Source organism: Tyto alba, unplaced genomic scaffold (genome assembly GCF_018691265.1).
Source record: "Tyto alba isolate M040663 unplaced genomic scaffold, T.alba_DEE_v4.0 Super-Scaffold_34, whole genome shotgun sequence".
NCBI lineage: Eukaryota > Metazoa > Chordata > Aves > Strigiformes > Tytonidae > Tyto > Tyto alba.
In genome coordinates this window covers 3,536,576-3,558,415 of record NW_024881309.1, presented here as the reverse complement: position 1 = coordinate 3,558,415, position 21,840 = coordinate 3,536,576, and the positions used below count along the sequence as shown (strand labels likewise).

At 41.8% G+C, this 21,840-nt stretch overlaps 1 protein-coding gene across 1 annotated transcript in view; it reads left to right on the top strand.

Moving 5' to 3' along the window:
* DOCK5 (dedicator of cytokinesis 5) overlaps positions 1-21,809 on the top strand; it is an 86,947-nt gene extending 65,138 nt beyond the window's left edge. The window contains exons 41-52 of the mRNA XM_042801514.1: positions 497-638; positions 3,013-3,094; positions 3,299-3,383; positions 4,173-4,259; positions 4,716-4,892; positions 6,971-7,054; positions 7,847-7,984; positions 8,091-8,257; positions 9,052-9,229; positions 11,595-11,733; positions 13,174-13,289; positions 15,230-21,809. Of these exons, the coding sequence (XP_042657448.1) occupies positions 497-638; positions 3,013-3,094; positions 3,299-3,383; positions 4,173-4,259; positions 4,716-4,892; positions 6,971-7,054; positions 7,847-7,984; positions 8,091-8,257; positions 9,052-9,229; positions 11,595-11,733; positions 13,174-13,289; positions 15,230-15,331 (1,497 nt within the window). The 3' untranslated portion in view covers positions 15,332-21,809. The remainder of the gene's footprint in view (positions 1-496; positions 639-3,012; positions 3,095-3,298; positions 3,384-4,172; positions 4,260-4,715; positions 4,893-6,970; positions 7,055-7,846; positions 7,985-8,090; positions 8,258-9,051; positions 9,230-11,594; positions 11,734-13,173; positions 13,290-15,229) is intronic.
* The last annotated feature ends 31 nt before the right edge of the window (positions 21,810-21,840 follow it).

The window sequence follows — 21,840 nt, the reverse complement described above, 5'->3', positions numbered from 1 at the left end:
TAGTGCAAAACTGCCACAGCTGGCCATTTTATTAATGGGAGCTGAAGAGAGTCAGGAAAGGATCGGAGGTAGAACTCGTGTCTTTGTGCATAGGGAGATCCCACAGTTAACTCAGTGGTCTGGCAGGGAGCATGCATTAAAGAACTTTTTGGCACACATGTTCTCTTATGTAAAATCAGTCCCCTGACTGAAATTTCATGTGTTGAATGTGTGAGTTCTTAGCCTGCTAGGAAGCATGAAACGTGTTCAATAACACTTGTATGTGGAATGGTGAATTTTCTACACAAATATGAGGTTGCCATTGCAGAGCCTTGCTCCTGACAGTTGCTGTGTTCTCACTCTAGCCTGTGTTTCTTCTCTCACGTGTTCTGACTGTTAAGCTAGGAGACAACCCTTCATACAAACTAGATTTCTGAAATTACTCTGTGTATGTTTGGAAAGCATTTTCTCATTGCTTTTTTGAGTGTTAATTCTCTCTTTCTTTTGCAACCCGCAGAATAAAATTTTTATCTACCGTGGCAAAGAGTATGAACGAAGGGAGGACTTCAACCTGAAGCTATTGACCCAGTTTCCTAGCGCCGAGAAGATGACCAGCACTGCCCCTCCAGGAGAAGAGATCAAGTCTTCTCCTAAACAGTGTATCTTTTGGTTCTGTTTTGGCACATTCAAGATCTGCCTCTTTCCTAGAACAACAGCATTGGTAAACAACAATAATAAGCAAGGAACTTTGCTCTGAAGGCAGGCACTGGACGTGAAAATAAGACTATCCAGAATTGCAGTAGTGAACTTCCACATTGAAAAACAGAGATGGCTTGATATTGTCAGAGTTAAACTGGTTGCTGCTAGGATGAACTGTAAGAGGTTGTGGGTCAGGATTTCTTGTGCTTTCTCCTAGAGCAGGTAGTTCTGATTGCTGTAGTATAGGTGTGACCCAGTTTGATATTTTTAGGTGAAGTACAGGCAGTGAAAGTGGGATACAAAGAAAGTAGAAGTATGCTCTCTTCTTGCTTGCAGTTAACTAGCACTTACGAAGTGGCTGGGTTGTTGGGTTTTTTTCCCTAGAAATCACTCTGTAAGAAGTGTGAAGTGATTATGTTGGTGAAAGTTGTTGGCCTTTTTTTTTTTTTTTAACTAACTATGCTGGTGGAACTCCAGACTGTGTGCCACAGCACACCACTAGGCTTCAGGCCCTCTTTTTCTCAGTTATGAGCATGACCAAGTACAACTTAGTGAAGATGCTTTAGATTCTAGTTTGTGACTTCCAGTCAGCAGCAGGCATGCTTCTGGAAGGTGTACATCAGTAAAAACTAAGTTAATGGACTTCTAGCCTGTGTTATACAAGCCAATGTTATTCAGGCCAGACTAGAGAATCTGATGGTCCATTTTGGCCTTAAAAGTCTGTGTACAAAGGCACAACTCAAGCAGTGATACCAGATGCTTCCCTTGCAATAAGCCTGCCAAGCACTAAATCCACATAGGAAATTAAAATTCATTCAAGACCAAACTTGGTATCAAAAAATGCCTCTTCTGTTGCTGCTTTGTTTCAGCTACTTCCTTTGCATCTGTTTGTGTTTGTTCTAATGTTTTTGGCTCAAGATGAACCTGAACTGCAAAATTTGGATCCAGATCTGAACTATTCCAAAAGTTTGGGGGTGTTTGGTTCCGGGTCTTTGGCATAGCCCCATTATAAAGGGGAGCAGCTGCATAGCTTGGATTTGGTACAGGTTCTTCTCAGACTCTTACAAACACCTTCTGAAAAGATGAGGAGTTTGAGTGCCCAAATCACTGTTGTGTTAGGCAGAGGTTGATGGTTCTGTAGTTTGTTTTAATTTCATGCTTCTTTAACCTCCTTTGTCTTAGGCTCTTTTTTACTTTTGCTTAGAATCTGTTTCCTCTCTCTTTTATGATAAAACGCCTTGTTCTTCCTTTGGTGGTTTCATAATAGTGTACAGGAGATATCAAGTGAGCCGTACACAGTCTCAGGGAATGGCTACACGCTTAGACAGGGTAGTCTTCCACCAGTTCTGAACTAGAAGCTGTATAGCATGCTTAGCATGGCACGAAGCCCAAGCTAATAAGCTCTCCTGAGAGAAAGAATATATTAGCTTGGGCTCAGTGCTTGATCTAATGTGGCTATGTGGTTTTGGGTTCAGATTTGGCTAGGATCCAGCTGGCTCTTCGATGCAGGCAGAATGACCTTGCCTTTGCTTTCAAAATACTGTTTAGAACTACCCTCAGTGAAATAAAGGAGGTATGGGGCTACCCTCCCCACCAGTAAAACATTGCCACCTCAGAGGGCAATTGGTACGTGATTCACAGAAATAATCTATTACTGTGGGTCAAATTATTTATGCTTTACTTTTCCACACAGGTTTTTACTTCTGCAAAGCCTTTAGAACAGTTCTTAAAACAGAACCCTGGAGGAGGAACAACGTTGTAAGCTGTTGTGCTTGGGGATACTGTTACTAACTATTTAAAAATTTCTGTCATGGTTCACAGGTGCTAAAGCTGAAGATGAAGTAGATATTAACTGATTAAAAACAGCCTGCTTTCTTCAGTTAGCTTTATTGATCTAAAAAGTGAGAGGGAAGGAGGGACAGCTTCACTGTACTGGAAGAATCTGACAAATAACCGTGAGGTGGTGGGGCAGAGAGAAGACAGGTGCATCCATTACAGAACCTCATACAGAATCTTATTTTCCTGTCCCCAGAGTAGAAAGCAGTAGCACCCAGGCTTCCCAAGCATTTCATCAGGGAATTCCAGTAGTTGGAAGTATTTGTACAGCCCTTATCTTTATGGGCTTTTAGTTCATGAGTAGCGTATGAACTACAAGAAGCAATACAATGCCTGTGATTGTTGATGAACTAGTAAGTATTTTTCTTCAAACTTGACAAGAGCACGGGGAATTGTTGAGAAGTCTGGCATTTGATGAAAACAGGAAGGGTATTTCTCTCCCTCTCCTGTTCTCCCAAAAGGATTCATAGATTTTCATCCTTAACTATAGCTACTCAGATGTGCAGTGCTTTATTGTGAAGCCTGTGATGAACCTGCCACCTAATTATAAAGATAAACCTGTTCCTGAACAGATCTTAAAGTAATTTCTTTTCCTTTCCCCTCAACATTACGTCTGTGTTTTTTCTCAACTAGCCTAGGCACAAGATGGAGTGCCTTTGTATCTTGTGTGAATTTGTTTCACAGTCCAGTTTAAAGTTGATTTTTTTTTTTGAGAGAAAGCAGAACGTTTGTGTAAGGAGAATGGGAGGCGAGTAGACTCACTATTTACTCTGCTTCTTTCTAGCTACTACAGAGCTAATGAGGTACAGCAGTTCACGCACTCCCGACCAGTCAGGAAAGGAGAAAAAGATCCAGACAACGAGTTTTCTGTGAGTCCTTTGCTGTTGATGCCAGTTGGCTTGGGTATCTGGGCTATGAGAAGACTGTTCTCTGCATTTATTTATTTTGTTGGTGGCATTTTGAGCAACGCTGTCACAATTGTTTTTCCCTCCACCTGTAGCAATGGAGTTTTGCTATGAAAATGTAGGAGAAGGAGGGAGGCGCTTTGCATTGCAATCTTTACATAAAGCCAATGTACTGATGTCAAGGGGCTCTGTAGCTGAAGTTGTAACATTCAAAATCCTTGATCTAGAATCCATAAATATTGTGCTGTCTAACCACAGCTTCCTACAGAGTACAGCTGTGTGTCTGGTAGCCTGTGAATGATGTGGCCATCCTTAAGGAGACCAGCCCCCAACCACGAAGGATCAGTTCACCTTCAGGCCAACTTTTAAGATTTGCAGTGGAGAGTGAGCCTTGGGAGTAGTGTAATACTATGTTTCTTTGCTGCTTATGAGGCATACTGTTGCTCCGGTGTAGTGGTTGGGCATCTTGCATGTAGCTCTGGCTCAGTATGCCATAATTGCAGTCCTGCTAATAGTGGTTTAGGTGGAGGACAACAGCTTACTGCTGCTGATGTTGATACCATTTAAATAATAGAGGTGGTATTTCTTGCCAAAAACACTGGGTTCCATCCCAGTTAATGAAGGTGAAAATCATTGTGTAAGTTTTGCCAGGTAGTGCTGGAAGCCTGGTTCCATGCTCTACCACAGAAGAGATTGGAATTGCAAGACCAATATTTTCCTTACATCTTGGAATTTTTTTCCTTTTCTAACTAGAATATGTGGATAGAAAGGACAACCTACACAACAGCGTATTCATTTCCAGGCATCCTCAAGTGGTTTGAAGTCAAACAGATTACAGCGGTGAGTTCTGCGGATGGGCTGGGTCTCATCCCCTCCAATCTTCCGTGAAGTACCATCTTGCAGCAGTTAGGACTGCTAGTCCTCCCACTGTTGGACGCGGCACACCAGTAACTTCTGCTTCAGATAAAAGCAAACATGTATCTTCTTCGATGTGCTCGTCTTTTTATGCTATTCTGCAGTTCTACCCAAGGCTGCAAAGTCCTACATCAGCTGTGTAATGTTTAGGAGAGTGGTTACTTCTGTAACATACTCCACAGCCAAGTCCTAAACTGCTGTTCCTTCAGATGAAGTTTTAAGATCACTCTTGCATTTTCTCTGAATGGCAAGATAGTTAGCACAGGGGTGCCAAAATCCTCTGCTGGAAACTGTTGGGTGTCCATTCGTATACAAGGAGTTGCTTAAATTCATATTCATTGGAGGCAAATGAAGGTTTATTCTGTTTCTTCTTTCTGTCAGGAAGAGATCAGCCCCTTGGAGAACGCCATAGAGACGATGGAGCTAACCAATGAGAAAATCAGCAACATTGTCCAACAGCATGTCTGGGACCGGAGTCTTCCTGTACATCCTCTCTCTATGCTCCTGAATGGGATTGTGGACCCAGCAGTCATGGGGGGATATACCAACTATGAAAAGGTCTCTTTCACATTTCTCTCTAGCTCAGTGTGACCTCTGCAGTGTTGAAGACCTGAATTGAGACATGGGAGATTCAAGTTCAGTTTTCAGCTGTTCCTCAGACATAGCATGTTCTGTAACTGTATCTGTGCGTTCAGAGCTCAAAGAAGAGGAGAAAAGAGCAAAGAGATTTCCACTAGACTGCAAAGTGGAAAACGCCCACATCTTTAATGTTTAATTTTAGTGCTGTGCATTGCCACAGAGGTGAATGATCCAGCTCTTTTGGGCCTCATTTATAATGGTGATAATAACATGATCCTACCTCGTGGGGGCATTGAGGTGCTTGGTCAGCCCAATGATCGGTGCAAGTAACAAGGAAAAGCAAAAGAGCTAGCGTTTCTCCATTGTATTAATATCAAATGGTAAGGCAAATGAGAATTTTTCTTTCCAGCAGATAATCTGTCTTTGGAGTCTTGCAGCAAAGAGTATATATTTCAGGAAAAAAAGCAGTATCTCCTATCCAGGTTTATTCAGTGGAACAGCGTACTGAATCCTTTTTTTGTGATGTTTAGCTTAAGCTATTTATTCCCAGTGTTTAATGATGGTATTCCCAGCACAAAATATATTGCTTATTTCCATAAACTGAATGGATGGTGTTAAAACACATTTAATTCTTCTCAGATGTGTTCCAGTCACATGAAATGAAGTGCAAAAGTTAAATGGGAGAGGGTCTGATTTATCTGGGGTCTAACTCTGCTGATTCCAGAGAAGTTGCATACTTTGCCAGGGCTGAATTTGGCCCTAAGTCCTCCCATTTTATGAATTAAGGTTGACATAAAGTTTAAAATTACGAAAGTGGGAAAGCAGTTAAAACTAGGAAACACAAAGTATCTGTAACCACATCTGGAAATACTCATTTCTGGTTCATATTTTCCTATTTCAACTGAAGAACAGTACAGAACATTTGGCTTTTGTGGGCGGCTAAAATCTTGAGTTTTAATTGTTTCATTGTAGCCAAAAGCCAAAGTCTGCGTTTTTAACATGCGCTTTCTTCTTGCAATAATTAAACACTTTCAAGAAAAATCCGCTGGGACCTACCGGGCAGTCCTTTCACAGGCTAACCTCCTCTTGACATCAGCCCTTTTCAGAATCACGCCACTAGGCCTATAAACACTTGTACATACAGTCCAGTTAATGGAACGCAGAGAGAAGAAATATATGCAGAGGCTGAAAGAGATCAGAGACGCGTTTTAAAACCAAATGAAAAATTATTAGGGATTTTATCTAGGAAAAAGAAAAATTAAATTCTTCTGACCAGGACTTGTGATACGTTTCAATGCAATACACTGTAGCGCATAATGTGAATTGGCACAATTTTACGGCTTCAGTCCAGGAAAGTGTAGTTGTGTTTGTTCAACTTTAAACTGATACCAGATTCTATTAATTAAAGGTAAACACCTAAGAAGTGTAGACTAAAGGTGCTTTGTTGAATTAAACTGTGAGTCAGAATCTCAACGCGGTCTTTATTTCTACTGAAGCTTCATAACAAGCCCCATGTGAAAACGTTGTACTTAAGGGCTTAAATCATAGAGGAAATTGCAGGCAGGAGATGCCCTGTTCACCTTTCTGCAGCTGAGGTTGTTTGTGTGTCATTGTGTTCTTCAGGTCACTGAATGCTGAAAATGAAAGAGGCTTTTTGAAGTGAGAACACAAGAGACTGGATCTGCTACTCACATTTGAGCAACAAGTAATTTTTGGTTATTCAGATCAATATTGTTCTATGAGAAGGGAATTAGAATTGAAGAAAATCCTTCTGATGAAGGAACTTTTTTTACATATCTGTGTTTCAATGAAAAAATAGTACTTTAAAAAAAAAAAAAACAACAAAAAAACAAAAACAAAGAAAAGTCTCTTGAGTTCCCAGTTCTCAACAAATAACCATGGTTCTCTGCTATCTCTCTGACACAAAACTGAGGGACAAAATTTGGTTTTAATATGAGGAATAATGGCAATGGATTGCTTATAAAATACAGGCATCTTTCACTTGCAGTTAACTGTGAAAGCTACTTAGTGTCTGTATCATCTCTCTTTGCTTTCAGGCCTTTTTCACAGAGAAGTATCTTCAAGAACGTCCTGAAGATCAAGATAAAATTGAACTCCTTAAGCACCTAATTGCTCTACAGGTATCGTATTGGGAAAGAAGTGGAAGCACTACCTGTGAGTGCAGATGTTTTTCCAGCATCGTTGTTTTGGAGAGAGAATTCAGATAAACGCTATAACAATGTGGATATGAGCACAATTGTTTTTTATTTTAAGGAAACTGCTGTAGTCTGAAACTGTTGCCTAGAATGTTCCATGTGCCTTGTGTTGCTCTGAAATGTTATCCTGAAATATTTGCCAAAGTGGCAGGGATTTTCCCCTCATGAGTGTAACAAAGTATCTGTTACCTTTTCATTAAATCATCAGACCTAATGTTTTGTCAGTCTGACCACTGGAAGTTTCTATCTTGACCTGCATAGCAATGAGAAATTGCCGTTTCTTGTAATGCAAATTGCATCCCTGCAGACCAGTTTTTATATATTTCCACAGACAGAGCCCAGTTAAGGCTACCTCACAATCATACAGCTTTGAGGGCTAAGTGCTACTCCAACATTTGACACGCTCTTTTTTCCAGAGCAGAATGTGCAATCTGAGTGGGGAAGAGAGAACCATAGGTATAGGTGGGGAAAGCGTTCATGTTTCTTGAACGCATGGAGCTCAAACAAACAGTCAAGTTACTACAGTGTCACAAGTTATGAGTCAGTAGCTGAGCTTCTTTACTGTATGATTGCTTTTTTTTTGCCTCTGCAAACTCAAATCATGTTGACTTAAGTCCTTTGAGTGTATCTGAGATGGGTAACATGCATAGAAAATTCCTGCCGGGAACGGGAGAGCTGTTTTGTCCTTTTGTAGCTTAATTTTGTTCCTCCTTTCAGATGCCGTTGTTGGCAGAAGGGATTAGGATCCATGGTGAGAAGCTGACAGAACAGCTGAAGCCTCTGCACGACAGACTGACGGCCTGTTTCAAAGAGCTGAAGAAGAAGGTGGAGAAGCAATATGGTGTGATAACTTTGGTAAGTGTACCTGGTTGTTTAGTGTTTTGTCTTAGACGCACAACTCTCCCCTTTCCCACTTGTGAGTTAGTGTTACATGATTTATCACGAGCGTGTTTGTCTGCAGCATCCCTCCCTCACCGAAAGGAAACAGAGCAGGTCAGGCTCTGTCGTGTTGCCCTATATCATGTCTTCCACGCTGAGACGGCTCTCTGTCACATCTGTGGCATCTTCTGTGGTCTCTACATCTTCCACGTCATCTGATAGCACTTCCTCCAGACCAGGTTCAGATGGGTTAGTAATCAGCCTTTACATGTGATTTACAAGAGTGGGGATATGCCTTTGCTGGAATTAGTTACTCTTAAAATGAAGATTTGTTCCATACACAATAGTAATACCTACCCATTTAAAACTTTAAATGGAGGCCGATGTTGTTATTCCATTTTACAGCTAGGGAGTTTGAAGCACAGCTAGGGATAGTTCTGGGAATTGAAGCCACGACTGTCTCTCTGGAGTCCCAATTATCTACATGATACTGAAAAGGGATGGAGCAGTGTATTTCAGAGGCACACGATTTCTGTTTGCCAGGAATTCTGGAAAACAGAGGTGTAAGATACTACAAGGCAATTTAATTTGATGTGGTCTGCAAAGAGGTGCATGGTGATATGGTCCTGCACGTGTTCCACGTGCCCGTTTGCAGCTGCATCCGTGGCATTCAAAGGAGCTGCCACACGAACATTTCCTGGTGTTACTCCTCTGTACATCTACTCTGCATCTGCGATAACCAGAGCGTTGAGGTGATTTGCTCAATGTCACACAGCAGACTCGGTGGCAGGGTTCAGCATAAAATGCAGGTCTGGCTCCCTACGCAAGTAGGTCCCACTTTATCTTGTACATAAGACATAATACTCGAATTGCTAGGGTAACTTCAGAGCACAAAGCTCTCTGAAAATTCCATGGTCATAACTCAGTTTTTCACAATAATCTCTTATGCAAACTAAGAGATCACAGCTTTTTAACACACAGTGGTTTAAATATCTGATGGACTAATGTTTCATGTTTTTTCACTCTTTTGGTGTGGGCCACAGATCTATTCTGGAGCCTCTCTTGGAGAGAAGAATATCAACAGCTTCCAGAGCTGAGGAGCTGCCCGTGAAAGATGATGGTGATAACCGGATTAGCAAACTCAAGCGGAAGGACTGGAGTATTAGCAAGTCTCAGGTTATTGTAGAGAAGGAGCCAGAAGCGGAATTGACTTCCAAAATGGTAAAAAAAAAAAAAAAAAAAAAAAAAAAAAAAAAGTAATAATAAAATTGACAGCAGGAGATTTTAGTGTTTCCGTTGCTTTCAGCCATGCTTGTCATTGGGAACTTCATTAAATAGTGGGAGGGGTTCAAATACCAAAAGCCTTGGTCATCTGAGTCATTCTTGCTTTTTTTATTTGGAAATTTTGTCTCACAGACCAAACTGCAGTTTGGCTTAAGGTACAAAATAGAAGCATGAGGCGCTGATGTTTCATCTAGGTGCTCAGTGCCCTCATTTCTTATAGGAGTGGAGGACTGTGTGATGCTCTCAGCACCACACAGAATTGTTCTGTTTTTGTTGGAGCAAGCAGATACTGCTAGCCCACTCAGAAATCCAGCTGGCAAGCCAGATGTTCAGCCGCTATCAGTCAGCATCACTGCACAAATCAAATGTACTGAAAGGTGAAGATCGGTTTGATAGATTGCGGAGTTGAAAAAAGATGGTCTGGTAGTTAGGTCACCAACTTTGAAAAACTCTTTCTTCCAGTCTGTACTCTGCTCCAGACCTCCTGCGTGAGGGCAGGAGTGCTGACTCTTTGAGCAGATTATTTACAAAAGAGGAATAAAAGAGAATCTACACCCCCACCCAGGAGCGTTGTAATGAGGAATATATTGGAGACTGTTAGGCATTAAGGTAGATAGTGTGATTCAGACTGATCACCTAATACAAACAGATAAGTTTCAGCCCAAAAGTAGAGTTGTATGACCTTGGAGCATTACCCTGCTTTATGCAAAGACTGTGTTACACCGTTAGATAGCATGCAGGAATTAGGCATCCGAGTGTTTAAGCTGGTGGCTCAGTGATGTTAATTTGATTTAACACAGGCTGTGTTAATAATGAGAAAACATGAGTTCTGCTATTTCCCTTCCTCTCCCAAGATCTCAACTGAATCTGGCAGGAACAGGTTATGCTGCTATATATTCAGGAATTCTCATCAAATCTGAGTAGTGCTGCCAGCACTTGGAGTCTGCAGAATATTTATAAAAAGGGGAACTGTGGTTCTAGAACCATGTCATTTGTTACTGACAGGCTTTCCACTCCAGGGGAAAATTGGGGGTTGTAAATACTAGTGGTTCAGGAGGCCTGGCCCTCTGCCTCTGGAGGAGCTGCCCTTGAATTAAATGGGTTTAACCCACAAACTGTGATGTCAGCTCCTGATCACTTTATTAAATAAAACTAGAGGGAAAAGATCTGGGAGAAAGCTCATTTGTATTGCCCGGCTCGCTAGGACAGTAAGGAATGTCGGTCCAAGACTTTGCATTGCAGAGAGCTGAGAGATACAAAAAGGAACACCCACCCTCCCTTCTCCCCACATATCTCTGAGGGAGAATTACGTGTGTGATCAGCTTACTGAGGCGAATGAGCAGTCGAGGGTTATATCAATGCTTGAGAACATTGCAAAGTAAAAAGAAAGCTGTTTTTTATAGCTTATCTGTTCCATAGCCGCGTAGTGCAGCACAAGAATTGGACAGAGTGATTTTATGCAGCTCTTGACTAAGCTGCTTGGGAGCGAGGAGGCCAGAGGGAACCAAAGACTTGCTGTATGTCCAGCAGCTTTGGTCTTTAAGTTTTATATTCACTGTACACTGATGTGTGGTCCTTTCTGTGCAGTGAGAAATACTGAACTGCTCAATGATGGAGAACTGATCTCTAAAAGAGCCCAGTGAGTTTAATTACACGTGTAAGTGACAGCCTTCTCTGACAACCAATAAGCTGATATTTAAAAGGACTATGATATTCATGTGCTGGACTCTTGGGACCATATTCAGATGGCCTCGTGATTTGAGTGAAGAGCACAGAGGACACGTGTGACACTGGAAGAAACTGGAAAAACATCTCCCAAGTCCCAGATGCAAAGGATTTACTCTGTAAAGCCTGAAGTAGACTTGTTTCACAGCCCTAAGCTGCTGGATGATACTAGCAGTCCTGACATGCACCTAGAATTTCACCTTTTTTTCTTAATGGGAACACTTTTTTTTTTTCCCCAAAACTTCATTCATAGAACTGCTTGTCAAATGCAGCAATTTTTCAGCTTTTCCCTTCTTAGTCAATACGCTAAGGTCATTAAAAATAGTTTCCTACTGCTCTCCGGTTAGTAAGGTCCCACAGAAAACTGGATGTGTCACAGGAGCACATCGTCTGCCTTTTGACCTGGCTCCATCAGTGCAGCGGCTTCACTCTTACGTTTCACCTGAATGCACCTTTCTCTCTTACGCATGGCTTTTCTGGAGCATGTTGATGCCTTTGTGACAGGTCTGAATATCTGATATGGGTGCAGCAACCTTGCTGACTTCTGAAGGTTTTGTTTACTCTTTGTTTCAACCAGGGCATGTCAGGAAAAGCACAAAGGCCAAAGAGTCTCCAGTTAGGAGACAACAGACTGACGTTGCTTCAGGGTTCTTCACTCCAGCAATCAACGCCTCGCACCCCACCACCGATCACTCCCAAAACCCCAAGAACCCAAAGTAAGTTCTATTGTAGAGCAATTGCCACATCCCTCAGGGCACTACCTGCAGGAGTAGGAATTACTGTGTATTTGCTGAGGTAACCTCACTGGGGAGCGAGATGGGAAGGGAGGAACTGCTCTGAAGTAGTTCACAGAGTGACTCTGTGCTGTTAATGTTTCTAGATGTTTTTGCCAGATAACAAACTTTGGCATTGTTATCAAAGGCACAACGCTCATACTTGCGACTTGCATATCACTTGTTAAAATTAGTATATCAGAGGAATTCTCGAAAACAACTTTTATCTTTTTCAATTTCTCTCTTATTGACTTGTGGGAGGGTGTATTACACCTCAAGGTGAACATCCCGTGCAATCAACGTCGATGCTTGTCAAGTCAGGTATACTAGAGGAATAGCTCCTGTGAATTCACTGGATGGAACTGCATCAATCCAGCACGGTATTTCTGATCAGCTCTGTGGTTAAATTTTCTGGGCAAGCCCTGAAGGCTTTGTTAATTCATGAACAGTAACTCCCATCACGTGGGAAAAAGTCTTAGGAGGCAAGCTTTGCAGCTTGAAAACTCAGCTAACAAATGCTACACCTCGAAGAGACGGAATTTAGCTGCAAAAATTAGAGAAGTGCACAATCTGTGCAGTTACCTTCCTTGCATATCCAGTGAGCTCTGTAATTAATTCTGAAGCACCATATAAATGTGGCTAAGGTAAAAATACGACTGCAGTGTCACTGCTGACAGCTTCCTTGCTTGCTGTTGCGTTTCTCACTCTACTGCCCTTTTTTTAAAGGAAAAGAAGCTCATATGTAGGACCTGACTGTCCTTCCTCTTATGTGGATATAAATTGAGAATCCAGTGTAGATAATAAACTAAACTAGCAGAAGACTGTTGCAAGAGGCCTGAAACCAAAAAACACATATCAGGGTGGGGAGACAACCAGAAACACAAACAAATGCAGGAATACCGTATGAAGAAAGATCTGTGAAGGGAATGTGAAACCTCACTCTTCTACTTAGCAAGCAGTTTTAATTGCCATTAGTAGCAGGACAGCTTCCCAGAAATTCTTCTGAAGTTTGGATACTTATCTACTCCATCAGCTGGAGTTAAAATCAAAGTGAATTCTCAGGTTGAGGCCCAGGCTGAAAGGAAACCCCACTGAACATTGCAGATGTGATAATGGATTCAATTTTCTGTTCTCTCAGGCATGAATTTTTCACATAAGCTTAGATTCATTTGATGAAGATAGAACTCTTCTGGACATTCTGAACTTGAGGGAGATACCGCTGTGACTCTACTTTGACATATCCATTCTGGTTTAGCTGCTAAAGCAGATCGAAAGCAGAAGATATTAAATGAATCTCCCTTAAAGTTCCACACGGTCAATCCCATTTCCTGTTACTTTTCCGCCTACTTTAATGTCTTTTCTTATTATTGTTGTTGCTTCTAGGTTTTCCCTCATTGCAAGCTGATGGATTGGCAGCTGCTAGCTTACAGAGCACCCCACCCCCACCTCCGCCCAAAAGCAAACCCTATGAGAATAGCAACCCGAGGAATTCTGTGGAGGTAAGGAAATGAGAGCTGACATTTTTTTGGAAGGCAGCTTTTGAGAAAGAGACACCAGTGGAATTTTCCAGGCTGCTTCTAGGGTGGTGCTACTTGAAACTTGTCTAATCATTTTACTGGTTCACTCCCTGAAACCACAAAAGAATAAAAAGTTTTTTGCTTCAAGAGAAGGCTATCAAGCACAGTTCCTTTTTTTTCAAGTGGGAGTTGTGTTGTCCTTGGTTAGACGAACTATGTGTGTGTGGGGGGAAGATACTGAAAACAAACAGGCACGATGATTGAAAGGTTTCAGAAACATGATTAGCATAAAGTAATGTAGTAATCTGGTCCTGAAAAAGAAGGGAAAAAAAATCACATGTTCTCAGAAATGATAAATAATCTCCCTTGAGTCCCCAGCTCAGAAGAATCTAACTTTTCAAGGTATGCATCGTTAGTCACTTAAAACAGCGTGTATTTATCACCATTTTAGCCTCAGCCTTTTTCTCAATTTCATAAAGTTCTAGAAACATCAAATTGCCACTTTTTTCAATGCTGTATCACTAATGTTTCTCTTGCACTATGGGCTTCCAAACAGCTTGCAGATACTTCACGTGCAAATACTCTGTTCACTGTGTCAGAATCATTCTGTCTGCCCCTGAAATGTAGGTGCTTCTGATACGAGACCGGAATGGCTTACCAGTGCACAGCAGCAGAAAGCATACTGTTATAACTGTGAAAGGGATGGGTGTCTCCCCCAGTCCAGTTTGCAAAGAGGATTTATGGAGTACCTTAGTGAGATGAACTGGAATTCGACCAAAAATAATTTAAAGAATCATTGTGCTTAAAATATGTTACCTCCGGCAGCACAGGAAGACAACAAAACAGCTGATCACTTAATTCTGTTAGAGAGAGATATGACACTGGTGTAAAGCCTTGGAATAAATGGGAGGTTTTCTACTTCACCCTTCACTTGGTCAGAATTGACCGTGCTTCTGAAAAGGGGCAGTGGAGCTGCTGTAGGTGGTGTGAGTGGCGGAAGTATGCCAGCTCTAGGGATGCTGTGGGAGTCACTGCTTGAAGAGGATTGATTGAAGAGCCTCCTTCCCTTGAGTCTTGTAAGAAAACTAATTACTAACACGTTCTGGCTTGCAATATTAGCCTTGGCTTTCACCCAAATGGAAAAGATTCGAAAGTCTGCAAAGAGAGATTGCGGAAGTATTTTTTCTGAAGGGTTTTGTTACTTTGTTGTTGTTGTTGTTGTAAAGTTGACTCTGTCCTCCTCCAGTTCAAATACTCCTGAAATCTTGGCGGTTTTGGCTAAGCAAGAGGTGAGCCACGCAAGCTTCTTGTTGGCCTGGCCTCTCACATCTCGTTTGTTTACAGGATGCCCCTTAAAACAAGGGACGAGCCAACCCAAAAGAACCCACCAGTGCAGTTTCCTGCAAGAACAAGGAACACCCTACAAGCCTCTCTGCTGGGTGGGGAGGCTGTGGCTTGCTGCCATTTTATGGAGCTCGTGCCACAGTTCTGCACTGGAAGCATTTTACGTCCCTTTGGCCCCTACTTAGTGTAACTCACCAAGCCAGCAAGATAAAAATAGTTGAATTTTGAAACCCTGAGGGAAATCAGTTTATTGCCATTTTACTGATAAACAAAAGGTGGGATGGAGGAGCAAATGGGTCTGACTCAGGCTGCAGGTCAGAAATAACTAAAGTGTATGTGCAGCTAAAGTGTATTCTAGCAGCTGAAACCTTTCTGCTTCTGTTATATTCTGGCTATCCGGCCTTGTTTGCTTCTCTCATCGATTGCATATGGCACCAAGAGTCTGAACTCAAAGATTTGGTCCTGAAAGAAACATCAAGTACTACAGGACCTTTTGGATTTCTTGTTTGGTAGAGGAAAATGTCTTAACTTGCTGGCAATGGTTTATTTTTCTGTGTGTTTTTGTTTTATCTTCTCAGGTTGCTCCACCACTACCCAGCAGACGTGAAGCCAAACCTCCCCCTCCACCCCCAAAAACCAGAAAATCCAGCGTTGTCTCTTCAGAGCAAGGATTGCAGTGAGGATCATCGCTTGCTGGTGAAACAGCAAGCACCTACAGTGAAACGGCTGCTTTTTCCCTGACACGCTGGTGCTCTCTGATGCTAAAGACTAGTGATCTCACCTGCCATTCCGTTCACTCCCCTTGGAGTTTTCTTTGGGAAATACCAAAAGGACCTGTTACTGGGACTGTATTCCCTAACCTCTGGTTTACCTTTCCAGTACTGAGACACTAATCACATAGCAGGAGAAGTCGCCCTACTGGAATTCTTGTATGTCTTAGGCTTGTCTGTCCCAGGTTTTTTCACTGATGCAGTTTCAGCAGCTCGTTCCTAGTGTAAATCTGTCACAGTAGTGATGTGCACCAGTGTTTGGAACAAGGTAAGCCACACCAGGATGAGATGTGTCCTACAGTATTTTCACATAAGTTCCTTACAGCTTTCCAGCTGTACTTAAGCACCGATCCCCTCTTTCTGTCCAAGCCCTGATTTGCATGAAGTGAAATAGATCTCAGCCATTCCTGAATTTTGAAATGTCAGCTCCTGAGATGTCAGGTGCCGCTGTGAGATATGCAGTCTCCTAAGATTCTTGATTGCAGGCAGAGACCTGAGCATCGTTAGCAGAGTAAGAAGTCTTTCTTTCTGCTAGTCATCATATGTATTTAAGATGAAGTGCAGACGTTCTGCCTTACGCCATCTCCGCTTGAGTAGTGGCAGTTGCTCACTCCCAGTGGAGAGTTTAGGTTCACCAGTACTTTGTCATAATTTCACTGTTGATTCTGGTTTTAACACTACAGAGCAGTTGATACTCCTCCCTGAATTATGTTACCTACTTGGTTTGTGTTTGCATCTGGGACCTGGTACAATATTGCATCTTTGTGCTTTTTTAATAGGGTGTAAAAAGTTGCTTCTCTCCTGTGAATATGTGAGAAGAATAGAAGCTGCATTGATACCAGCACTGTACTGGTACCAGCAACTTTGAAAGGATGGACTCTGCAAAACTAGTTACACATCCTGACCTCAGAAACAAAGACTGATAGCTACTGTAACCTTTACCTTGGCTGGGCAAATTCACACAAATACAAATAATTCTCATCCTTTTTTTTTTTCTTGCACCCATTTGTGGCAGTACTTGCACCTTGGTTTATAGCCTCCCTTGGACTAGGCTTTTTAACAGACACTGGACTTTAAGGAGCAATTTAGATCTGAGATGCATGTGAAAGACTTGAAAGTTAACCACCTAGATTCCTCTTGCATGGATTACTCTAGGTCTCTGCAGCTTTTCTTTCCTTGGAGGATGGGATAATCTGTTTAATTTTTTTTTTTTTTAATTATTTATTCCTTGCTCTGTCTGGATGTCAGCATCAGTCTTTCTGTTTGTATAGAGAAAGAATTACATCATCTTAGGTTTCAGTATTTTTAAATTCACATGACCCATGCAGAAAAAGGCTGTTGCACACTGCTAGAATAGCCTGTCCTCACAGTTGCATAGCGACTGAAAATTTAACACCAATATCATTGTTATCGATGGGCCAGATGGGTCTTAAACACAGCATTCCTCTGTGCCTCAGCTGCCACTAAAATCTTGCTGGTAAAAAACAGGACCATTTGTGATTATTACTCCTAATGTTGGCGGGTCCACCTTGCACCTTCCAGGGCTCTGAGCTCTGGTAGAGGGGCTGCAGCCCTGGGCTGGGGACTTGCTCCCCTGCACGGGCATCCAGGGAGTTCTGCAGCCCCTAAACCAGTTCAGTTCAAAATTCTCTTGCAGTGTATTTCTAGTCTGTTCTGCTCGTAGAAGATCCAGAGGACTTCAGAGATAGTTACAGCACCTTTTTTGCAGGGTGGAGCAGGACTTTCCTAAACGGCCTGGTTCAGAACTAATGCGCTGTGAAGAAGTTTAGTTTTCTTGTCAAGCTACATAATTGAAACCTTTTTTATATACACAACACCCCCCAGCCCCCGAAAAGGTGCAGCTGCCTGTTGGAGCTGTGTGTCCCAGCAGCAGAAAAGCCAAGGAAGTTTATGGTTTTCTTGATTTGTAAGGATTACTCTCTTGTCACATTCAGGCAGAATATTTTGCCGTGCTATTGTGCCTGTGTGACTGGCCTATTTATAAACATAACTTTTGTCACAGCCGTTACTTTTCACTGATGTTTTCCAGGGAAGGGAAAAAAAAAATCACTCATCGTTCCCTCCCACTGTGGAACTCGGGAGACACGGGAGTTTGCCTGCAAAGTTTAGATCCAAACTTTTTGTGCCTGCAAAGTTTAGATTCAAACTTTCTGGAAAGTTCAGAGTTTCTTAAAACTCTTCATAAGGAGACACCAATGAGGAATTTGGATCCAAGTTTATTTCTGAGCCTATACAAAACTTTGGCTATTTGGTTACAGCGTGTGGCCTGTTTATCATCAGTGTTGATGAATATTCTGTCATGGGCTCTCTCTTCCAGGAAATAATTTTGCTTGTTAGCTGTAACTGTCATTTAGCTTCTGATTATCTGATAAAAGTTCGGGAGATCCACTAAAACCCTGCTGAGGATGTTGCTCACAGTAGTAAATACAAATACCATTGGGTTGGGGTGTTTCTGCAGGCCACTGCACCATTATTCTACTCACATGACTTAAATGTGTTTCATTACCTTCCTGAAAAATGGAAGTTCATTAAACCTAATGAGAGTTTTTCTCAGCAAAGCCTTTTTGGGGGAAAACCAGAACTGATGAAACCCTGTTTTTTTTTGTTGAGACTGAAGTTGTGCTTTTTTCTGTTCTTATACTTTTCTTCGGCTTCAGTGTGACTCCGGTTAAAAAAAAAAAAAAAAACAAACCTGCAGAAGCTGCATTTGCTTTGCTGCCTGCATGGCTCTGTAAAACACACTGCTTTCATCAGAGGGTCATAGTGGAGTCAGATCACAGAAGAGGTTGGAGACATTTTGAAGTTGTGCTGCAGGCACATCCCCTGCCTCCGCAGTCACGTTTGCTGCAGCACACACACAACTGTCTTCTGGGCTGGTGCCTTCTCAGGGGAAATCTCTGAAACCTTTCTGGACATCTTGACGATGGTTCACCCCCCCTTTCTGGTGCACTGTAGGACTTGTCAGCTCTACATTATGTTCTTGGACGTAGATGCTGCTTGACTTGAAAACCACAGGGTTTTCTTGTCTTTCATTGTTTGTCCGCTTCTTCCTCTCCTTCCTTCTGCTGCACACATGAACTAAAGGACCCTCTGAAACTCCTCAACAAGAACTTTTTGTCTTCTCTGAAAATTTTGCTCTAGGCAGAACAGCAGGATGTGGTCTGAATTGCAGAAAACATTAACCCCACCTATTGTGAATTACGGTGCCTTTCCCCAGTCTGCATCTGCCCGTTACCTCATTCTTAGGTGCATTTCCTTTTCAGAGAAGGTTTAGTTTCAACTCCTTTGGTAAATCAGAAACAAAGGAGACGTTGCTGGAATCGCAGCTAACGGTTTGTCTGTCCTGGGTAAACAGACTGGCTATCAGGTTTAGGTATTTTGGTTCCAGGTGACTTTTTTGAGTCTTATTTTCCTACCTGTTTGATCTGCTTTAATAACTTTAACTCGTAGATATACCTTGTACATTCAGCATTTTTTTTTTATTTTCCTGGAGGAGGGAATTAGTCCATGCCAAAAAATCCCACAGGAGGAAGTCTGACCTTGGGAAGAATTTTTCATCTGATCTTTAATGACCCTTTACATAATGCTCCTTAACTTCAGGAGACTTGGTTCTGACTGCTTTTTTTTTTTGCAGTTTTATGGACTAGGTTTATGAACAGGGTACTTAACATGTAAGTGGTTAATTATCCCCTCCCCTCGCCTTCCTTGGGTCCCCCAGCCGCCAGCCATTAGGAATAGGAACAGTTGCTGTCTCCCCTGGGTGCTGGCCCTTGGGGCTAACACCCGAGCCCGCAAGGTGCCCAAGTCACCTGGAGAGTCAGGGGAGCGTGGGGGGTGCTGCCTGTACCCCAGCCCAGCGCTGGCCGGGGTCTAGGAAGCCTCAGTGCTTTGTGCAGTTTGAGCAGCGGTGTAAGTGGGTCTTTCATTTGTATCTTGGTCTTTGGCTTTTGCTGGAGAGCCAGCTCCTCAAGAAGCAGCGAAGGTTCTATCTCCCTGTTTGCTCTGCCTTGTGATTGCGCTCTGTCCCCACGTTTGTCTGGGTGTGCTCGGTGGCTTTGCTTCTTGCTGCCTTTGTTGTCCAGCCGGCTGGAGACTGGTAGCTGAGGCATCCCCCTAACTGGAAGGAAAGGAACAGCTGATGCTGAAGAGTACAGAGCGAGGAGATTTCCCTTCCCGAGATACTTTGGGCATTTTCATTAGCAAATTTTGCTATGCTAAAAAGGGATTTAAGGTTGGGGGGATTTTAAAATCTTTTTCTTTCTTAGCATTATTTTTGTTCTAGAGTCTGAAGTGCTGTCAACTCTTCCCAGTTCTTCTTGCCTTTTGGCAAACCAGCTCACAAACAGGAGTTCAGTTTTCTTAAATATATTACTGACTGTGGCATGTGAAGAGTTATGGTCCTAGCTGAAAGTCAGCATAGTTTCCTTAGAGGTACAAGATGGAATTTCTGTGCTGTGCCTAAATGGTTTAGGGCTTGGTGCCAGTTTTAAAAGAAAGTATTGTCTTCTAAGTGTCAGATTTTTAAAGGCAGTTGGACATTTAAGTGTGTGAATAAGCATGGGGCCTGACTGATTTTAATTAAGTAGAATGAAGTGCCCACACTCTTATGAGAAATCCCACCAGACCCCTGATTTTTTAAGTGTTCTGCTCTTTGCTACACTACCTACCTGACTTAAATTCCGAGATTTAATTTTCAGAGACAATTTAAGGTCTTAGTTTTCAAAATGAAAATCATCTTTTCCATGTTAATTCGATGCTTTTGGAAATGTCATCTGATGTCTTTTAAACTGGAGGGCTAAAAATGGGAGTAGGAGAACAGTCCATAATGATGTCATCTCTGCATGCCAGAAATGAAAGCAAACAGTAGCATTTCTACTCAATTCATAGTTTTGAATAAAACAAATCTCAAAGTTAAATATCCAGTCTGCAGAGAAGACAAAATCTAATCCCATTTCATAGCCATGCTGTTCAAAGCTAGTGTTAAATTTCAAGTCTTAGAGGATTTTTTTTCTTTGGAGAAATATGCTCAACACTTGTTTTCTGGAGCTTTTAATTAAAATTTGTCATGCTGTGAGAAATTCCTTTAAAAATGTTACAGGCTGTAATCCACATCAGGGGAAGAGAGAAACAGACAGTTTTCCATTTCAGTGGATTATTGGATTAGGAAAGGACACCGATTCCAGTGAGAGCAGCTCTCTGATCTGCAGTAGCAGAAAATACTGTAATGTATATGCGGTGGTTTGGAGAACCTGCATCTAATAACCTTCACACAGTGCAGCCCAGTGTGTGTTCCACAGACTAACAGTAAGTTAGACTTGTAGTGATAATGGCTCAGATTTTCTCTCCTTATTTATTTTTATAATTGTAAATGGAAATGATAAATTTAAGATGTCTGTAATTTAACTGTAATCTTTTTTAATAGTGAAAACATTCCTGACCCATTACTGCTACCTTCTTTCAGTTTTTTTTTCTTTTAATTAAAATCTTCTCTATCTTACATTTACTGTTGCAGACCAAATTATCTTGTGGACCAGGGCGAGCTTTTCCTAGGACTACATCAGAAAGAAAAAGTAAACAAATAAGGTGATTTCATTGATTGCACGGCAGGAGAGGAGCTTTCCATAAGCACGTGAGGTTCTCCTCATTCTGCTCCTATTAACAGTCAGGCACCTTTAGGACAGTGTGCTGGGCCCTGTAGAGAGTGAGCAAAGGAGGAGAGTGGATCTTAACAAAAGATGAAAAGCTCCTGTTTATGCTGTATTGGTCTGACCCTTCAGATTTAAGGCCGTCATTGAAATCCCTGGACATGCATGACCACATACTTTGAACCTGTTTTTCACATGCATGGTCTGCAGTTTTTGCATTCTTTAAACAAAAATGTAAGTCCTCAGCAGCTCTGAAATTCAGCCCCAATATGCATGGTATTAATTGATGTTGTTTTTCATTGTTGGTATTATAAAGGTTTAACGACATGATAAACCTTGGGACGTGTTCCTCTTGAATTCAGGAGGATATGGATGCTGGGTAACGTGTTTTTGTGACTGTTTTGAGATCCTGGATGTGATGGTTTAGTTATAAAACCCATAAAACCCACCTCTGCAGACTGCAAATACTTTTTTTTTTTTTTTTCCCCCCTCTTTCTTTTAGTCCTCTGCAATTCAATCAGCAAAAAATACAGCTTTTAAACTGGCTCTGAAGAAAGAGTAGGAGCTAAGCTTTGGAAAGGGAGTCTGCATCTCTCTGGGTAAATGACATATGATTCACTAAGTCTGTAAAGCAAGGTGTATAAATTTTCATGTTTTTAAAAATGTATTAACTGTTGTAAAGTTTGTAAATACCTTTTTAAAATAAATGTAGTTTTTATGATTGAACCAGTAAAAAAAGAGCATATAAAAGTC